Below are 16,690 nucleotides of genomic sequence, written 5' to 3'. Positions count from 1 at the left end.
CTGAACCTAGGAAAAAAAAGCTGATCTAGACTACAGAAAAAAAAATTAACTGAGGAAGACCTTTTTGTTAATTTTTAGATAAATCAGAATGTGATCTGACTAAATTCAGATTTAAAATCTGAAAATACCATAAATCAGTTGCTTTGCAAAACACTTCCTTTGGTCAGAAGATATAAATCAGCAGTTCATCATTAACAGATCATAAATATGGCACGTGGAGGCCTGTAAAAGTAGAACTTGATAAAAAACAGCCCAAAACTCACTAAATTTTAAAAAGTAACATTTAAATGAAAGGCATAAGTGCATTACCTACAGTGCATTCTCAATTAATGCAATTTGTACTTAAAGAAGTTCACCCAGCATCATGAACTTCAGACCTATTAAAAATCTTGCCAGACCAGTTTAGATTAACATCTAAAGTCATGTTCTTAAATGAAAGAAAAAGAAGAGTTTTGTTAGGTTTCTATTCTGCCACCCTTATGTTTGCTGAAGCTCTTATCTATTCTAATGGCAAACTCTGTGAAAGAAGGTTTTTACCCCAAAAGAAAAGCTTCCTCATGAACACAACTGTTAAAAGGATTGTTACCACAGACATTAACAGGACTATCTGCTACGAACTTAATTAAGTTTATGAAAGACTAGTGTAAATAAACTTACACCAGTTTTTGAACTCACACATATATTCATATATTTACATGATACAGAAGGCACTTGTAGATTTAAATTGTTTTCAGACAGATGAAAATTCAAAATATTTTACAGGGTACTTACTTTAGCAATCTGTAGCAACACAATGCAGTGTTTTATTGATTCTACCATGCTCTAGGGAAAAAAAAAACACAAAAACATCCAAGCTTGTATTAATATCCTGTAATATTTTGTATTTACAGGTGTCTTTATTAGTTACACACAAATACATTACTGAAATACTACTGCTGTAGAACCCCTTCTTAACCTTCTCTCTGTTTTATCCAGAGACAAAAGCACAGCAACAGAAAACTAAAGTTTCCAAAAGCCATGTACAACACAGGTTGTCACAGGGACATGGAGGTCAGAGGTCCCTTCCAACCTCAACCATTCTGATTTTATGATTTTAAAGTGCTGACAAAAGTCTAAATACAGCACCAGACCCAGGCTGCCTCTGCCATCTCACCTGCCTGTTAAAAGCTTTGAAAATTTTCTCAAGAAAATAAGGTGAATCTCAGAATCTGTATGTAATAGATACAAAAATTAAAGAAACTTACACTGGTCGTTTCTTTGAGACTTTCAACTTTCTGTAAAATAAAAATCAACACAGTGTGGTTAAAGACAATTTTCAGCATCTAGTTTGATCTAGGTACTGTACAAACACAATTTTAAAATCTTAAATTATAGAAGGGGAACAAAAAAGCAACCAACATTTTAAAGAGCATTTCTGCATACAGACACAACTTTCATTTTGGAACTGACAACACAGAAGCCAAACAGATAACTAAAGGTTAAAGATGAGAAGGTTAGGAATTTCTGAGCAGTGAGATACTTATTTACCTATCAAAACTACAATTCTGTTTTGTATAACACTGATGTAAACCTTTTCAAAATTTCTAATGTTTCTTGAGCAAATTCTTTCCTGTCACCAATCCTGTAAGAATGCCTCGTTAGCACCTATTGAGGCCTAAAACTGGTCAGACCACCTTCCCGGCGCCTACCTAAAACAATGGGGAAATTAACAAATAGATAAGGAAAAGTCTGTTCCGGGAAACCCGTGAATTTCTTCAAGTTATGCAAACGAAGACCCCCTCCTTCCTCTCCCCGTTTTCATTATAAAAACCCAACAAAAAAGAACCAAGGAGAGGCAAGCAATCGGCGAGCAAGCAAGCGACGGACAAGCCACCAGATCATCTATCAGCAACCAGCGAGCCATCGGCCTGGACGCAGCAGCCAGCTCCAGAGCTCCCTCCTGGACTTGGTAACCCGATCCCCTCTCTTTACCTGTTCGCTTGTTCCCTGAAAATAAATCCCTATAATTTGTTTAAATCACTAAGTATTATTATTATTTTTTGTAATTCTGCGCGTCTCTGAAGCAGTGGCTGGTTTTCCTCAAACAAAATATTAAAATAATAGGTCGGATCGTGACAAACACCACCAAAAATTAAATGCAGTATGCAGGTTCACTTTGAAGTTCAGTCTGTATCCATATATAGTGTCCTGACTGGTGGCACACTTCAGTGACCTGCATTACTTGAAATGACCATCATTCAGGAATAAGAAACACACCTGGTTAAACAGAGCTTAAAAAAATCATGGAAAATAAGAGTGCACACATGTTGTTGCTCTTCCTGAGCTTCCAGTAAAAGTGCATCTGGAAAGCTGCCTACTTAATTCTATCTAGAAACATTGGCTCACAAAGGTTTCCTATGTGGAACTGCACTTCAGCCATGCCAAAGGCATCTGCATGCCATTTTCCACACAACTGGGACCTATCTAAGAAGCATATGCATCCTGTTGTTGTCCTGGGGGCTGTCTGCAGAAGGCAAAATTATTAGCTTGGACTCAGCACTGAAACTCTACTAATTCAATTACAGGACCTCTTTGTTTTGATTAATATGAATACCCCATGTGACTTGAGTCACAGCCTTTCTGATTCTTGAATAATCAAAGTGTGTAAAGGAACTTTTTTCCACACACAGCATTGCAAACCAAATTCTACACTGTAAGAGAGCAACACTCATCTATAAATCCACAGGAATAAAGAGCCTCAGCATGTGGATTTCAAAAAAATAACAACAACACAGTGCTGGCTTCACAGTCAACACCTGAGGAATTATTTTTTTTGTCAATTATCCTCTGTACTACTCTTAAGGATGCTACAGAATTTCTTTTTACTTGTGCTGCTAGCAGAGAAATATGCCAACAGCTAAAAAATCCTTTTTGTTTGTTTTCCCTGCCTCTACTATACTTCCAGTCCAAACTTAATCACAACATACTGAAAAAAGCATTTTAAATAATGACAGCAGTGAAGTTTTAGTCTTTAAACACCAAAATAGAATAGGCAAAGTACCCAAAAGCATAGATCTTGTCAGATGAAAGATGATGCTGAAATAAACCACCCTCTCTCAAAGCTTTACAGGCAACAGTAGGCAGCCATCAGCAGCTTTGATTATTTTTTACCTATTTTCTCCCCAAGAAGTTATAAAGCATTTACACACCAAATAAACTTCCATCCCATTCCCCCCACTGGTACCATCTTGGCTGAAAATCTGAATGCCAGGCCACATAATGTAATTCAGTTACACTTCCTCCCCTGTCAAACTATGATTTTTCCACACAATAGATTAAGACATTTTTGTTCTTACACACAGGTACAGATTGAGGGGCAATTTGGCCAATACCACACAGGAGAACTGAGATGGGAAAACCCTCAGGATATTAACTTTCTAAGGCTTATCCACAAATTATACAACCATAATTCTTTCCCCTATGGAAATGAATCCTTTGTGAGCTGGCTAATTTAAGTATGCATTAATCTAGTCTTTTTTCCTGTAGTGCCACTTTGCAAGAATACAACATATGAGCTGGAATATTGTCATCTCCATATGTATACAAAATTTTGAGGCAAGTCAGACAAACTCAGTCCCTGCAAAGACCCTTCTACAGAGCATCAGCCCTAAAAACCAGGTCACTCAATGCTCCAAACACTTGCAAAGTAACAGCTCAGGTTTTAAATGCCTAGTTATAAACCATTGCAGAAAAGAGCATTCACCTATCTGGGAAGTTCACAACACTCAAATAACCAAATCTTGTTTCTTCAGAGGGTAAAAGCTATGGGTTGGATGGAAACATCCAAGAGGTTGTACTCAGTTCACAGTCTGAACCACATTTCCATGAATAAATAGGAAAACTGCTCAACACCATCTCAAAAAACCTCTGATCTGCTTTAGTGCAGGAAGAGAGATGGTTTAAAAAGTGTTTTGCCAAGTCTTCTTTGTTTTTAATAAATGGAATCTATAGTAATAGCAACACTCATCAAGATTTAAAACCAGAGGAAGCTGACCTCTACTAAAGAAGCCTCCTGCTTTCTCTATAAAGCCAATCTGCCTGTTCCATAGATACCTTGCAGAGAGAACGAAATGGGCATGGCACGTGGTAAATCTCCAGGGATTAGAAGCACTGTCACAGGGAAAAAAAAAAAAACAAAGTACTGCCTGATCTGCAGAGTAGCATCTGGAAGGAGGTCAAAATTGAAGGAGAACTCTTCTCAGTAAGATGCAACAAACACAAATTCTTTAGATCTTACTCTTTGGGTCAGTCATCTACAGATTAGACACTTTTAACACAGAGAATGCTTATACTTCAAAATTATTTTAAAAGGCTGTACATGCAGAAAAACTCCAGAAAGACCATCACTGGAAAAGTCCCTAAAATGCCCCATTAATGCATCAGAGGTGGATAACACATGAAAAGTCACAATCATTGCAAAGAAGGAAACTAATCACAGAAAGGATCAAACTACTTTTCAAAACGGAAATCAAACACCAAGAGAGCAACAGCTTGTTTTTCCTGAGTGAAATGGGTGGGTGGAAGGTTTTAGGATAAAGTGCCACTACTTTAAGGTACTGAAATGACAGCATTTGCTGAAAACACTATAGCAGTGCCTAAGTAATAAATCCTTTATAAGGAAATGTTAAATCCCTCTTCTACACCACACAAATTAATGCACAAAAGCAGCATGCTACTTAATGCCAAACCCACACCACCAGATGTATGTGCTGGCCTTCCTTAAACAGAGTGGTTGAACTCTGGTCTACAAATTTGACTTTGAAAAGGAACAGGAGGGGATGCAAAGAAATACACAAGTGAATTACAACCTCATTAAAAAAGCAGTGGGCTTTGGCATCCTCACCTAAGGTGAATGAATTATGGTATTTTCAGACTTCCAGTGTCTGGAATGCTAGACCCAGAACTACACAGGATGCAGACTGATTATGGGACACACTGAATTCTTAGGGGATTTTTTGTAGCTGCTTGGGGTTTGTTTCCATCCAAATAGCTTTGCTTTTCCTACAAATGCTAACTGATCATCCTTGTTAAAGATCAAAACCCAGCAAATAGAAGTTAAAGATGTTTTTGATGACTGGATAACAGAGGAATAACATTACAGACTGAAACCTTTCTTAATGTTATGACACCCGTAGTACAAAATATGGTTTGCAACCTATTTACAATATATATAATGTTATCAGTTATTCAAGTTACTTTAAGTTATAACTTGAATTTGAACTGTACTTTGAATTTCTACAGGCAAATTGACCCACAAAGCCATTTAATTAAGCAAAACAAGAAATATGTAAGACAAAATATACTTGCTTTTCTCTGTTCATCATCTTTGCAGTTCTGGAGTTTTTCATCAAAGAGCTAAAAGAAAGAGATACTTGTAAAAATGCTGAGAAGTGTTATTTTTCCATACAATTATCAGCCAGAACCATCAACATTTCAAACCCAATAAACATTTGGTAAGTACATAAGTTATATGATCTCAGTATTATCAATCAAAGCAGCTTTTGCATAATATTTCTTCACAGCATTTGTGATATAACAGATCTGCAACTAATTTCCCACCACTATCCCACCCTGCAAGAGACCAAAGCTCAGATCCTGGCTATCTCCACAGCTCAGCCTGGCATTACTCTACCAGGGTTTGAACAAAAAGGTGAGGTTGAGTGATAAAAGTATCATTCTTCAGAACACCTCCAACTGCCTTTCTTTTACTTCAGTAATACCTTTAGGGCATATAAAGTGCTTACCAAAAAGGATGAATCCCTCACCAACACTTCCAGGTACCTTGTTACTCAGGTACATTATTCAAATCATTTAAGACCTGTAAGCACTTATTTAGCAAAGACATGTAGTGATTTACCAGTATTAACTTTTTTTTTTTCTTAAATGTGGAATATTTTTAATACAAATTCTTACTGGAAAGGCTGTGTATTTATTTAACGAACTGGGCTGAAACAGCTAAAAGTTACCTCTAAGAGTGAACATATAAATAACTATTAAGTACAAGTTGTTTGAGGAAGAAAAAAGATTGAGGAAATGCACCAAATTCATCACATCCACCCCTGCTCTGGAGAGAGACTTTAATTTTTAGTATGTGAACTACAGTTCTTCACTCAGCTGCCTGCCCAAAACCTACATTTTCCCTTGAGGGCTGATTTCTGGTTCTAAAAAAAGACTGTTTTCTTGGACTCTGTCCATCCTCCAATCCACTCTTCTTTCATTATTAATTAATTCCTGCACTCCCTCCCCCCCAGCTGGCCTGAAATAACAATTAGAAGGTGTAAAGACTTAAATACCTTTAGTGAAGTGTGCTCTAATGGCTCCTGAACAGAAGACAAAGGTAATTTCTGGATCAAGCCTTTGCACTTCAGCTTTGAAATTTGTTTGCATCTCTTTTGCATAACTCAGTTTTTGCTGGTTTGCTCTTCCCCTCCTCTGCCCTCCCCTGCAACTCATTTTTTGCTGAATGTCTCACATGCAGAACTTGCCCAATATAACAGGGGGGGGGAAAATCCAAACCAGCAGAACTGAAGCAATCTGAGCAGCAATTTTAACCTGCTGAGTCATGGGAAAAAGTGCCCTACCCAGCAGCATAACCTGTTCTTCTCAATAAGGTGACTACTGAGAGATACAACCTCATCATTCCTCACCTTCCTTCCTATTCTTAAAATACAAAGTGTAAAAGAATAGTATTGGTACAAAATTTCTACAGAATGTTTTCACTCAAGGACAAAGAACAGATCAACTATCCCTACTGCAGCAAATTCTGAAACTGTCTGCAACTGTAGTTACATATTACTTGAGAAAATCTTCTCAATATAAGTTCCAAAATGCTAGGAACATTATGATGATTTTTTTTTTAATTAAACTTAAAATCATCTCTGCCATTTCCATGGCATGTACATACACAAGGATGTTTCAGTCATTGCAGACCACTCTATAAGATGTTAGATATTCCAGTTTTCTAAGTCTATTTTAACAATCCCAAGATCCATTCTGAGAGAAAGCCATTTTCAGTTTATTTTCAGTTTATGTTAAATTTTTATACTCATTAATATATAACTCTCTGCTTTGGAAGCTCTTAGAGCTTATGTAACATCTTAAACTAGAGAGAAAGAGAAAATAAAGTCTCATCTAGGCAGATTTCACATACACAAAAGGTATGCTGAGACAGATGAGTTCTCTCTGCATCCCACAGTGACCAGAACACATTCCAAGCACAAACTTCCTGAAATCCTGAGGAGCAGACTCCCACTGCATTAAATATGCCAGTTAGTTACCATACCTTCAATTGGTCTATCAAGATCTGCAAGTAAGCATCAGCCTCAGTAAGTTTCTTGTCAAAATCATGAACACTGGGAACAAATCCTGAATCCACGCCCTAGGCAGAAACAAATAAATAAATAGAGATTAATAATTAGAGGTTTGGAGGAGTATAAAGAGATAACAAAAAGGTGGCTTGTCCTGACACTGACTGATAAAATGTTGCTTTGCCTCTGATCCTTCCAGGTGCAAACAGGCACACACCTGAACACAAGGCACACACCTGAACACAACTGCCCTCTATTTGCAGCTAAATCAGAGACAGGAAATTGCTCCCCAGTTTCAGTGGCAGCATCATTGTCACACATCAGAGCATTTCATTACTTATGATTGAACAAATCACCTTAAGTGACATGAATTAAAGTTTCTTTGGAAAATATAAAGGAGAATTCAAGCTTTTCTGCAGACTGTCTTGTGATTCCATATTCTTAGACTTCCTCACTCAGGAAGACAAACCCATGTCCAACTGGATGACTGCATTTTTCACACTTCAGATGAAACTGCTCAACTCACAGCTTCTTAGCTGAGAACTGAACTAACAAAAGCTAAATCTTATCTTAAATATGGACCCATGTTTGATCTGAAAAATTAAAAAATATATATATTCCTGTTAGGCCTTTACAGCTATAATGATTTGCATCCTTGTCACTATATTTATTGCTTACATTTTGTTACACATATGCAAACAGTGCCATGAGAATGATTAATTTCATATTTTCTTACTCACAGATTTGTTTCCTTCAACAAATAACTGAACACACACTTCTGCTTCTTCCTTCAAGGTATTTAAAGACCTGAACTGACTCCCCCTGGGTTACCACCTCTTCAATTACAAGAAAGAAAAGGGAGGATTCTTGAAATTGATTACTTCTGACTTCATGCCCATATGCTATGTAAACATATTGAAGGTCTATTTATATAATACCCTTAATGCAAATGGAACTACAAAACAAATAGTGAACCCCACCCAGCTTAAAAAAATTGTAGAGTCCAACTATATAGGAGGAAAAAAACTATAAAGGGTAAAGAAGCAAAACGTAAATTATAAGAGAAACACAATCCTGAGAGCATCACAGCAGTGACAAGACCTTCCTACCAGCCCAAGTACTTTCCCCCACCTTCACAATCTAAGATATCTTCACCTTAAACTCCTACAAAACCATCAGCTGTGCTGTTTCAGCTGCTGAGAATCTCATGAATCTGAACATGTAAAGGTCAGGCAGAGGGGAAAAAAACCATTTCATATGGGGGAATCCAGATTTGGAAATTTCCCTTTTAGCTCAACATTTTCTTTGCCATTCCTCTGACAATACAGTTTACTGTATGACAATAGGCCACCATATTAAGAGCATTGTTGGAGGCTTTTCAGAGAGGTGAACACTTGTGTTCTATAAGGGAATGCCAAGCACTGTGCACAGTATCATGCCCACCCTAAAACATACAGACATCAGCTGACTGTGGTAAATAATATTGTTAATGCATTTGCCAAATCATAAACTGTGTTACAGGATAAAACTCGGATCCTGATCATCTTGATGCTCAGTCCTGTATGAGTAAAACTATTCATACAGCTTAGTTTGCAAACCAGCACACGCAAAAAAGATACTTCACCTTATGTTACACAGTTTGTATTTTACAAATGTAGAAATAGTGGTTTGAAACAAGAAGGAAGAGAGAAGAAAAGAAAATAACCATTTTGTCTATGCCAAGAAATTTAAAAAAAACAATCCAGTGTAACAAGTTATCAAAAAGAGATCAAAAGGCAGAAACCAGAGCCCTCTCAACCAAGAAACTTTTGCCACTCCCTCAAACTAGTCAAACTTAAAGCACACTGAAACTATGTGAAATCAGTATTTTACTTCCTTGTTGAAAACCACATTGTCTGTGCAGCCAGCAAGCAACACCATCATTTCAGCAAATGGTCTGGCATGCTGGAAGTCAGGTTTCATACACCAAAACTGCATCAACTCAACAGAAAATTTCTGCTGAAGATACCATAAACAGAAATGTAGCTTGTGGTCCAAGGTGTCTGTACACTGCATCAAACTGCTGCTTTTTTATTTCAGCCATCAGTCTACTATGTAGCAGTACTGCTATGGAACAACCTGGTGTTTTCAGTGGTGTCTTAAACATAAAATGCCATTCTTGAACTTCAGCCTCTTAGCAGGAAAGGAAAAGCTGATTAAAACATTTAACATTACAACAGAGGAGAGAGACATCCACATCAAACACAGAGTGAAAACTGTGACCTAAAAAAAGGTCTATATGAAAGTTAAAACTTCACTCAACATAAAGAGGAAGCCATAATACCAAGTACAGTGTGAAGTTGACACAGCACAAAGAGGAAATATGAAAATAATTTTTAAAAGACCCACAGGTAGTTAAACCTGTAGTACTTCACTAGTTTGCTCCTGATTTATAGAAAGCCAGTCCAGGTGAAACTTGACAAGCTACTGAGCAAATTTCCTAGTCAGTGTTACATGAGATTAGGTTAATAACTATAAGTTCTCACACAGTTTTAAAATTGAAAAACAAAAGACAATTGGAAGGTTAAAAAGATCAAGATTAGTAGTAGTAGAGAATAAAAAAAAAAACCAAAAACACCAAAACCCAACCAAACAACTAACAACAACACTGTATTAAGTGTCAAACAAAAATCAATACTTCAAACCCAGCAGTCATTTAGAAAGAGCAGATATCCAAAGTGCAGATCCTTCTTTCTTCACTATCTGGTCACCCAAAGACATAGTAGAGGAAAAAAGGAAAAAGGGCACCCTTTCTCTTTCCATTTCTCCCTCTTTCCTCCCTTCTAGGAAATGAGGCTTAAAAAAAATAGCTGAGCAGAGTCAACAGAATGGCATTTAACAGCTTATGTAAATTAGGAAACTGCACATCTGAACTACCAATCAGAGTTTTATGAGAAACTTGGACTATATGCTGCTCACCTATTTATAAACTGACAAAACAGGTTGACTGAAAATATCATTGAACTTCTACCCTTGGAGGGCAGAGTTCAAGACTCATCTGGGTTTGACCTGGGACAACCTGATCTAACACACAAGTTGGCCTCACAGTGAGAAGGGGCTTGGACCAGGTGACTTCCAGAGGTTTTCTCCAGCTGAAGTTATGCTGTGATTCTAAAACAAGCATGTTTAAATTATGAAGAAGAACAGGAACACAGACTAGTTTAGATCTTCAGAAATGTGCTGGTTCTTAATGTCAGTACCAGTTTAAAGCAATAATCCAAATCCAAAGTAACCTGTTTTTTCTACTGCATAACTGTATCTGTTGGTATACATTATCTGTACACTTTTATTTCCCTCAAATAAACACCACTCTGTGTTGCCAGAGGTTTAGAAGAATCAAGTTATACTACCAGATGAAATAGCTGAAAGAAGCCTGTAATTTATATAATTCCTAGTCTGCCCATCACCTTCCAAAACAATATATTTGGTGCCAAAATAATATATTTGATTATATCAAATCAAATAAATTTGATTTCTTCCCTACAAAGAAATCCAAGTTGGTAACAACTGTAGAGAGAAGAGAAGAGAAGAGAAGAGAAGAGAAGAGAAGAGAAGAGAAGAGAAGAGAAGAGAAGAGAAGAGAAGAGAAGAGAAGAGAAGAGAAGAGAAGAGAAGAGAAGAGAAGAGAAGAGAAGAGAAGAGAAGAGAAGAGAAGAGAAGAGAAGAGAAGAGAAGAGAAGAGAGGAGAAGAGAAGAGAGGAGAAGAGAAGAGAGGAGAAGAGAAGAGAGGAGAAGAGAAGAGAGGAGAAGAGAAGAGAGGAGAAGAGAAGAGAGGAGAAGAGAAGAGAGGAGAAGAGAAGAGAAGAGAAGAGAAGAGAAGAGAAGAGAAGAGAAGAGAAGAGAAGAGAAGAGAAGAGAAGAGAAGAGAAGAGAAGAGAAGAGAAGAGAAGAGAAGAGAAGAGAAGAGAAGAGAAGAGAAGAGAAGAGAAGAGAAGAGAAGAGAAGAGAAGAGAAGAGAAGGCGGCAAACATAGCATTCTTTCCATCATTCTTTCCCCCTCCTCCTACAACGTCTCAGATGTCCCCTTCAGGATGTATCAAAAGCCCAGGGTTCTATAGTGCATTTACCTGCACAATTTATTATGGATGTAGATAAAGCACAGGAGCTGATGTGATTATTCACTCTCCTAGTTACTTTGTTAGCAGCATTTGAAAAATGGTAACATGCCTCTAAACTCTATGCCCTTCCACTGTAAACTCCAAGACCCTTCCAGGTCTTGAAACACATCTATACTGGATATTTTCTTAATCTAAAAAGAAACTGGTCTTATTTTTATGCAAGCATTCTATGCACACCAGCAGCAGCCTTGGAAAGTCAGTGAGTAACAATAATATATTGAAGAGAAACATACAAGAAAGTTTTGTTCTTCCTTTATTCTTGTTTGCTGCTTTAGAAAAGTCAAAAAATCCTGGTTAACCTAATACTAAGTGAACTGCTACTACCAACACAGCTTCCCAAACACTTTAAGGAAGCATAAGTGAAACAAATCAGTCACCTTGTTATTTATTCTGGCCCTTACTCTGCTTTTTCTTTTGAGTCAGGATAAATATTTCTGTTGTCAGATAATTAATTCGACATTGAAACTAATCTGGGTTAAAACTAAACCAGGAAAGGGAGGACAGCAACAAAAGTAGTTTTAATTTGGACCAGTTCTGAATCCAGTTCCAAATTCAGCTATTCTTGCCTCACTGACTCCTCGTTTTTGACAGAAGTGAGACAGGACTTCAGCAGCAGCACCAGCTCAGGATTGGTGAAGTTATGGGCTAACTCCTAATATTTAAGCCACTGCATCACTCTATACAGCAACCACCCCAGATCCACTTCTTTTAAAAGGTAGTTTTCTCACCCTATTTCCTACTCAAAAGGAAAACATCTTGTTTAAATTAGAGAGGCATCAAGCTACAATTTATTTAATTCCCTTCACTTTCACAGAGGTAAGAAATGGCCAGCCTTTGTACTGACAGTAATTTCAGTTCCTTTGTCTCTCCAGTGAGTCGCCCCATCTAGTGTTCAAGGACTTCTAAATAAACAAAGCAAACAGGAGGCCTTTAATACAAGAACATACAAAAACACAGCAAGCAGAAGAGACTGCCTTCAAAATTCAGAGAAAATAGATTACAAGTATATCTGAAATGTTTCCTCCCTACTCTTGTTCCACTTGGCCACAACATTACTAATTGTCACCCCTCTGAACAGCAAGGATCCCTTTACTCATTCTCCATATTTATTTATGACTCAGTTCTCAGTTCCTTGACTGTAGCTTTTGTCTTGCAAGTTTAGGTTTGTTGGGGAAGGGACAAGTGTGTTCATTTTTAAATGTTTTTTAAAAACTGTTCTATTATAGAGATTGAAGGACAACAGAGCAGGGCATTTAGGCAAAAGTAAAATGAGCAAAACTAATCAGACTGGAGAACACCCAGGCACCACTTCAATCTCTCCACCTTGCATTGATTCCTTATCCTTTCTGATTTGGTTCCCACAACACACGAACTATCTGAGTTTCAGTACACTTTCTCATGTCTAACAGAAGTGTGTTTCATGTGATGAAGAAAACATAATCAAAGTCTGACTTGCCAAACTTGAACACTCCAGTACCAGACCAGGCAGACTGAAAGTGACAAGAAAACCTGAAAAAAGGACTCAGAAAAGAAAAGATGTATCATTTTGGACCACAACAGATGCATGAAGCTTTCACACGACAGATAAAAAACCATGTTTCTGCTTGAGACAGAAACTAAGACCCTAAGAAAATACCCTTACAGAAAATAATCTCTGCTACAGCACTCAACCCCCCAGCCTTACCGCTGAGCCAATAATCCTCCCGAAGAACTCATTTGACTTTATTGTCCAAATGAAAACGAAAGCAAAAGAACATCAAGTGGGGGAAGCGGCGTTTTATTTTAAATGTTAACCCCAGCCAAGGCGTGTTTGTATACAACGGGCTCTTGTAGCCGGATGAAAGCATCCCCTGAGGCGGGCAGGGCTCACAGAAGCCGGGCGGCACTCCGGTGAGGAACCGGAGCCACTCCCGGGGACTCCGAGAGTCGTTCCCCCCCCTTCCCTCGCAGGAACCCGCTGCTCACCTTCCCTGCTCCCTTCCCCGAGGGTGAGGGGAGGCTGCCGACCCCCGTTCCCGGGGCTGCCCCCGCGGGTCAGGGCAGCTGCCAGAGCTGCTGGGCCGCGGCGGGGAGAGGCAGCGCTCGGCTCCCAGTCAGGGAGAGGCCGCGGCGGGTCCGGGGGTCTCCGCCCCACAGCGGGTCCCACAGCGGCCCTTGGCACCTGCCCTGCCCTCCCTCCCCTTCTCCTTCCCTTCCCCGTACTCACACCGGCCATTCCTCTGGGAGGTGCGGCGAAGCCCGGCGTGCGGAGCGGAGGGGCTGGCAGGCCGCCCGCCGGGTTCCGGCGGTACCGCCTCCGGTGGGGGGAGTCGGGGCGGGCAGGACAGGGCCGGGCAGGGCAGGACCGGGGAGACGAGAGGAGGACGGGGCAGGACAGGGCAGGACAGCCCGCCCGCTGCGGCCACAGCCCCGCCGCCCATGAATAAGGCGGGCGGGGATTGGCGGGCGGGCTCCGGAGAATGGCGGTCAGCGGGAATTGCGGCCCCGGCGTGAGGAGAGGGAGAGGGAGAGGGAGAGGGAGAGGGAGAGGGAGAGGGAGAGGGAGAGGGAGAGGGAGAGGGAGAGGGAGAGGGAGAGGGAGAGGGAGAGGGAGAGGGAGAGGGAGAGGGAGAGGGAGAGGAGGCTCAGCGCCCCTTGTACCCTCACTGAAGGAAAAGCCGCGGTGTGGGGCGGGAGAGACCTCTGGGGGCAGCCGTCAGGGCGGCTCGGAGTAACGGGAAGGCGGGATCGGGGTCTGCCCGTCAAAGGTACCGCTGGTTTCAGTCGGAGGACGAGGGGGGAGCGAGCTCAGCCCAGCAGGACCCGGGTGTTCAAACTGAGGGTGTTTCTGCTCCGGGGCTCGGCTCTGCAGGGCTTCCCTCCCTCCCTCCCTTCAGCCCCTTCCTTCCACCTCCACACCCTGCGGGGGGACAGAGGGAGAGCGCTCTGCCCACTCATGAAAGAGAAATACTGTGTAAAGAGGTGTGAGTCCTGTTCCCTTCCCACAGCAGGATCTGCTCGGCAGCTCACCTCAGGGAAGAGCCCTGAGAGTTCCTGAGCTGGGGTCTGTGTGAGTGAAGAGTGCCCCAGACAGCCTCAGAAACAAAAATGTTCCCTGACTGGCACATTGAGAAAAGTTTTTGAAAATGAACAGCAGTGGCCCACGAGGTATGACACTCAGCGGTGAACATATTTTAAAGGGATGAGGATGTACTTCTTAGTAATCCCAGGATTTTAATTATTCCCTCAAACCTTACAAGATAAATACTAATTTAGGCGCTTTTTATCTAAATATATCTTACTTGAAAAAAATGCTGGAATTTTATGTAATGGGAAACAGTTCTGTTATTAGCTGCAATCACAAAATCTATGTCTGCCAATAAAACTACAATCAGAATTTCTCGAGAGGGTGGAAGTGTACATTTTGATCATGTCTCCTGTTGTTTCAATTCTGTAGTCTGCACCTCCACGCCATAAAAGCTCTTGGGGGTGGAAAAAACTGCACGAATTCCTTTTGCTTCACTTCAGACCCTGAAGAGAAGCTCTCATGTTCATCTATTCACTCAAAGATGAGGATGGGGAGAGGGGCATCCCTTAGCAGACAGTTTGGACCTTCTAGGTCCTTGTGCTGTTCTCAGTCTCTCCTCATACCCACTGCAGAGCTCTTCAGTCTGTGGTCAGCTACTGAGTCCAGATAGAGAGATTACTTCTAAAATACGCATGGCATATTACTAGGGATACAAAGCTGATTGTCAAACTTCTCATTCAGGGATCTGCTATCCACTAGAAAAATTGTAGTAATTCTAAAAGGGAAAAAAAAAAGCTTGAAAACCACTGTTAGATGGAAAGGAAGGTAAATTGACTAAGTTAGCACAAGTGCCTAAAGTTGGGTGGATAAATTCAGACTCTTTAGATTGGGAAAATGTTATCTAAATCAGACTTCATAAGCTTCTCCTTCTGTGATATTAGGGATCTTATTTCCTCATACAGTGTCAGTCATTAAGAGATGTAATTTTCCTGCCATCCTCCAGAAACATACAACGTTTTTTTTCAAGACAAACAATGAATAATTGTTTTAAAGATTTCTACGCTGTCATGAGACACCTTTGTGGAACAAACCAAGTAGGAGAAAATCCCTTCCATGTAGAGTTTAGGTTTTTTTCAAAGGCAAAAATAAAGGTTTATAAAAACTTACATACATGTCCAAGTCTAAAACATGTGCTAAGAATCATCCTCAGATAAACCATCTGTTTTTAGAATAAGAAAACTACTGATACACAGCTTACAAAGGGGATTCAAACATAAGCTATTTTGTCACCCAGAAAGAAGTTCAGTGCTGCTGTCTCATTTTGATTTCAAAATTAGGTGGTGTACAAGCACTTAACAGGCTTCACCCAAAGAGGACTAACTCCCAGCTTAAAACAAACAACTGAATATACAACAGTGAGTCTGGAAGCAGCAATTAAAAATATAAGTTAGCAGAGAAAAGTCTTATACTGACTTTTCATGATGGTAAGACAAGAATATAGTAACACAAAGATTCAAACCTAATCTCAGGTGCCTACACTGATCATACTAATCTGATCATACTATATCTGATCATACAGGCTACAGAACAACCAGATGTTATACTGCATTTGTTTGATTCATTGCCTTGAAAAAATAAGTTAAAAGTGAAAGTGAAACTTGCCTGAAGCTGCAGTGTGTGGCGGAGAATGGTGTCCTCTAAGGCATGAATCCACTTCTCTCTCTCATCAGCATCTCGAGCTGAAAAGGGAACCAGAAGATATCTTAAATTATATGCAGCATACTAAAAGCCATAAGGAAAGAGATCTGATGCCTTTCCTGAATACAGAAACTAAACCATACTCTTTCTTAAGTCACCAAGGACATAAAGTTCCATAGTTGTCTTAATATCCTGTTTATTTTTCTGAGGTTACAGGTCTATAACTTTATTGTGTTAATCTACTCTAAGGTACTGGAGAGATGTTTTAAATAATCATGCATCCAAAAAGCCTTTATGCTTTGGTAAAAATTTTGTTCTACTAATGAATATACCATATACATTAAATTAAAAAAAATATATATAAGATATAATAAATAGAAGAAATTTCTGCATTATGCTATCTGTGCTTATCTGTCCTTTTTCTGTCTCTGAGGGCATACATGAGAAGAACATTTGCATGCACATTCCTCACTTAATGAATT

At 39.7% G+C, this 16,690-nt stretch overlaps 1 protein-coding gene across 3 annotated transcripts in view; it reads right to left on the bottom strand.

The window, feature by feature from the left end:
* The window catches only part of OSBPL9 (oxysterol binding protein like 9), a 56,927-nt gene that overhangs the window by 14,671 nt on the left and 25,566 nt on the right, over positions 1-16,690 (bottom strand). For 2 of the 3 annotated variants that reach the window (XM_030455037.1, XM_030455038.1), the window contains exons 4-8: positions 16,173-16,249; positions 7,322-7,417; positions 5,347-5,394; positions 1,245-1,274; positions 772-822 (exon numbers count right to left, since the gene is read on the bottom strand). In XM_030455037.1, coding sequence (XP_030310897.1) covers positions 772-822; positions 1,245-1,274; positions 5,347-5,394; positions 7,322-7,417; positions 16,173-16,249 — 302 coding nt within the window. Of the gene's footprint in view, positions 1-771; positions 823-1,244; positions 1,275-5,346; positions 5,395-7,321; positions 7,418-13,709; positions 13,786-16,172; positions 16,250-16,690 lie in introns of those variants that run through there. The other variant, XM_030455039.1, reaches the window with a different exon arrangement.

Source organism: Calypte anna, chromosome 8 (genome assembly GCF_003957555.1).
Source record: "Calypte anna isolate BGI_N300 chromosome 8, bCalAnn1_v1.p, whole genome shotgun sequence".
Lineage (NCBI taxonomy): Eukaryota > Metazoa > Chordata > Aves > Apodiformes > Trochilidae > Calypte > Calypte anna.
This window is presented reverse-complemented; position numbering and strand designations above follow the sequence as displayed.